Source organism: Dipodomys ordii, unplaced genomic scaffold (assembly GCF_000151885.1).
Source record: "Dipodomys ordii isolate 6190 unplaced genomic scaffold, Dord_2.0 Scaffold3, whole genome shotgun sequence".
Classification (NCBI taxonomy): Eukaryota; Metazoa; Chordata; class Mammalia; order Rodentia; family Heteromyidae; genus Dipodomys; species Dipodomys ordii.
This window is the reverse complement of record NW_012267219.1, coordinates 33805755-33809618: the sequence shown is the minus strand read 5'-3', so window position 1 is coordinate 33809618 and position 3864 is coordinate 33805755. Positions and strand designations below refer to the sequence as shown.

The 3864-nt window shown below is 47.4% G+C and overlaps 1 protein-coding gene across 1 annotated transcript in view; it reads right to left on the bottom strand.

Moving 5' to 3' along the window:
• LOC105987711 (B-cell lymphoma/leukemia 11B-like) overlaps positions 1-1849 on the bottom strand; it is a 3476-nt gene extending 1627 nt beyond the window's left edge. Inside the window, exons 1-2 of the mRNA XM_013019070.1 lie at positions 1772-1849; positions 1466-1577 (exon numbers count right to left, since the gene is read on the bottom strand). Coding sequence (XP_012874524.1) covers positions 1466-1577; positions 1772-1849 — 190 coding nt within the window. The remainder of the gene's footprint in view (positions 1-1465; positions 1578-1771) is intronic.
• Positions 1850-3864: the final 2015 nt, after the last annotated feature.

Here is a 3864-nt window from a genome sequence, read left to right as displayed (position 1 = left end):
GAGGGGGGGGAGAAGCGTTAGGGGTGCTGGCTTGTCATTTCGGGGATCCCATGCCACCCTGGCGCCCCCACCCCGGCCCTGGATCTAGACCGTGGTTTTCTCTCTCGGCTGCTGCTTGTCCCCCCGCGGCGCGCTCCTGCTGTCTTTCCAGGCGTTTCTCTCCTCCCGGGCCACCCTGCTAATCTCGTCACCACCTTGCAAGCACCCGATCTTAATCTCTTCTAGGTTCAAACTTCTGTGCCGCAGCTATCCGCATGCGTTTCTTCTTTTGGGGGGGGGTGTCCTGTGAATTTGAATGGGGAAAGTGAGCTGGCCCCCCACCTTCAAAGGATTTAAGGTTGAAAGGTTCCCTGCGCAGTTTTGGACTGCCCGGGGTTGGTCGGTTAGCACGTGGAGGCCCTGTGCAGGTGTGCGCACACCGGTGGGAAAGGTCGCCCCGCCGGCCCCAAGGCGTTTCTGCCTGCCTGGAAATCCAGGAGGGCCCCTGGTCAGGTGACCGGCACTGGGTAAAACTGTCTTGGACTTCAGCCCCGGACCTCCTTGGGTCACGGGATTTGCTAATGATTTAGATCACCCAAGCTAGGCCTTTCTTGATCTGTCTTTTCGTTAATGTGCCCATAATGCAGCTCAGGTAATACGTTTGGGAACAGCCGGGAGAAATGGATTTTGTGCTCCTTGGAATAAACTTCAACACTGATATTATTGGAAGCCTAATACAGTAGTCAACCCCTCCCCCCCCCCCCCCCCCCCATCCTAGGGGCTTTAACTCAGGTCTGGGCACTGCCCTTGAGCCTTTTCACTCAAGGCTGGTGCTTTACCAGTTGAGCCACAGCTTCACTTCCGGCTTCTAGGTGGTTCTCTGGGAAGGACTCTCATGGACTTGGCCTGCGTGAGCTGGCATCGAGCTGCCATCCTCAGATCTTGCCCTCTAGAATAGCTAGGATTACAGGTGTGGAAACCACCAAAGCCCTGTTTAGTAATACTCATCTTCAACAAGGGTACACAGACTTTCAGCAGATGAGAACTGTGTGTGATTTTAGCCGGGTGTGATTTTAGCCAGAGGGAGAAATGCTGTATTTGCAAGTGATTTGAAATCTGCCTTCTCATTTTTTTTTTGTCGGTCATGGGCTGAACTCTGGGCCTGGGCGCTGTCCCTCAGCTCTTCAGCTCAAGGCTAGCACTCTACCACTTGAGCCACAGCGCCACTTCCGGCTTTTTTTCTTTTTGCTTATGTGGTGCTAAGGAATCGAACCCAGGGCCTCATGCATCAGAGGCAAGCACTCTACCGCTGAGCCAACTTCCCAGCCCCTACCTTCTCGCTTTTTATGACAATTTTCTACCAATACAACGAACAGAATAATTTTTAGAAAGGCTGAACACAGTACACATGTTTATGAAGTCTCTACCTACTTTGTACTTGTGGATTATAAGCTCAATAGGAGGAGTTAGCTCATGAATCACCCACACCGTGGCCCAAGCACAGTGCCAGGTACTGCCAGAGTGTGCACTCTAGGTGTTGAATGATCTCTGAATCGTCTGGCATGTTCCCAAGGGGGCACTTTTAGTAGTTCTAAGGACTGAAAAACATAAGTCGCATAGGTCACAGTGAGAAAGATCCAGACTTAGAAGTGTGAAATCTGTGTAAACATCACAACCCCCTGCAACCTGGAACCAGGCAGTAAGGGACATGTGATGGTGGATTAGAGGTTTGGGGCACCAGGGCAACCTGTAGCCTGCTCCATCTTCCACCAGTGCCCAAGGGCCTTTTTACCAGGTATTTATGGAGTAGGGTATAGTGGCTTAGTGCAGGAAGTCTGATATCAATATTCTTGAAGTCACCACCACCCATCTTGTGATACAATCTTATTCAAGAGATAAATGAGTTCCTATCTTAGGAATTAGAGGTTAGCAGTGAAGGACTTACTATTTGCATAGGCTTTTATCCATCTCCGCCCCTCCCCCCCCCCAGCTTCCAGAAAGTTTGGAGTGGAATTAGCCTACACCCAGGATAAAAATCTGAAATCCTGTCAAGCCTGGACTGATGTTGAAAGAAGGCCTTCCAATCTTCCAATCTCTGCTGGCGATTCAACAACTAATACTCTACTTATTACTTTACTCTCTGCAGTTCTCTTTTTCCCCCTCCCTCTTGTTACAACTTAATGTATCTATACACAGTTAAGTGCCCAGTTGCTATTGAATTACTTGTTTGTTGTGAGATGGTCATGAGGCAGACCGTCTTGAACCCTACATTCTTCTGTAGTACCCATCGAAGTGCTGGAACTCCAAGTGTGCACCACCACACCAGGCTGTGTGGTGTCCTGGTGTCTTAATCATCCCAGGCTGCCCTCTGTCTGATCTTAGAAAGGATACTTAATCTCTCTAAGCTTCCTCATCTCGAAAATAAATGCAGAAATACTTTCCCAGTAGGATTGGTGGGATTAAGATCGGTGAGAAAAGTATCTCTCATCTCCACACAATTTGTGACAATAATGGACTCTCATTAAACAGTAATTGCTGCTGCTGCTGGAATTCATTAGTATCTTATATCCTTAATTTGGGTGGCACGGCTCCCTCACGCCTGTAATCCTAGCTATACTAGAGGCTGACACGTGAGGATCATGGTTCCAGTCAGCCCAGAACATAGAAGAGGTATTGATTCCTATATTCCTTTTGTTTTGTTCTTGAACTCAGAGTTTGAGCACTATCCCTGAACTTTTTTTTTTTTTTTGCCACACTTCTGCTTTGTTAGTTAATTATTAGAGATAGGAATCTCACAGACTTTCTTGCTGGGGCTTACTTTGAACTGCGCTTCTCAACGCTCAGCCTCCAGAGTAGCAAGGATTACAGGTGTGAGCCACCACTTCCTGACTGGTTGCTCTGTTTTAAGAATATATTCATTCATCCAGTGCTGGGAATGTGGCTTAGTGGGTAGAGTGTTTGCCTAGCATGCATGAAGCCCTGGGTTTGATTTCTTAATGCTGTATAAAGAGAAAAAGCTGGAAGTAGCACTGTGGCTCAAGAGGTAGAGTACTAACCTTGAGCAAAAGAAGCTCAGGCCCAGTGCCCAGTCCTGAGTTCAAGCCCCAGGACTGGCAAAAAAAAAAAAAAAAGAAAAAATAGAATATACTCATCCAGGCTAGCAGTGTGGCTTAGTGGTAGAGGGCTTGTCTAGCTTACATGAAGCCCTGGGTTCGATTCCTCAGTACCACATAAACAGAAAAAGTTGGAAGTGGCACTGTGGCTGAAGTGGTAGAGTGCTAGCCTTGAGCTCAAGGACAGTGCCCAGGCCCTGAGTTCAAGCCCTGAGACTGGCAAAAAGAAAAAAATATATATATCCAAATTTTGGGAAAGTAATTGTAATTGAAGGAAGGAAATGCAAAGACAATGAGTTCCCCCCTTCAGCTGAATCAGGTACTTTCTAGGAGAGCCTGGGGAGCTCTTATCAGGCAGCTCTAGCGTTGGATGCAGAAGTGACTCTCCTCAGAAGGGGTATAATGGTCGGTAGGCGAGGGTGACGGGAGGAGCTTGTGGGTGGTAAGCTAACTGACCAGGGTGAGTCAGAGGGCCCTGAGAGGCTCAGTTTCCTCACATGGAAAGGAAGGTGTCAGATTCGCTATGCCCTTAAGATTATTTTTAGCTTAGAAACCCTCTATTTTAATTAGTATTGTATGTATCAGGGCTGGCCTAATTCAGTTGAACTATAACTCCTTATCTGAAACTTCTGGAACTACCACAGTATATACATCAGTTTTTTTTTTCCCCCACAGTGAAATACATAAATATTTCCCTGTGAAGGAAATGTAAACTGTCTATAACCTCATGCCGGTTGAGGTCAATGAGTTCAAATCAGATCAAGCTTTGCTG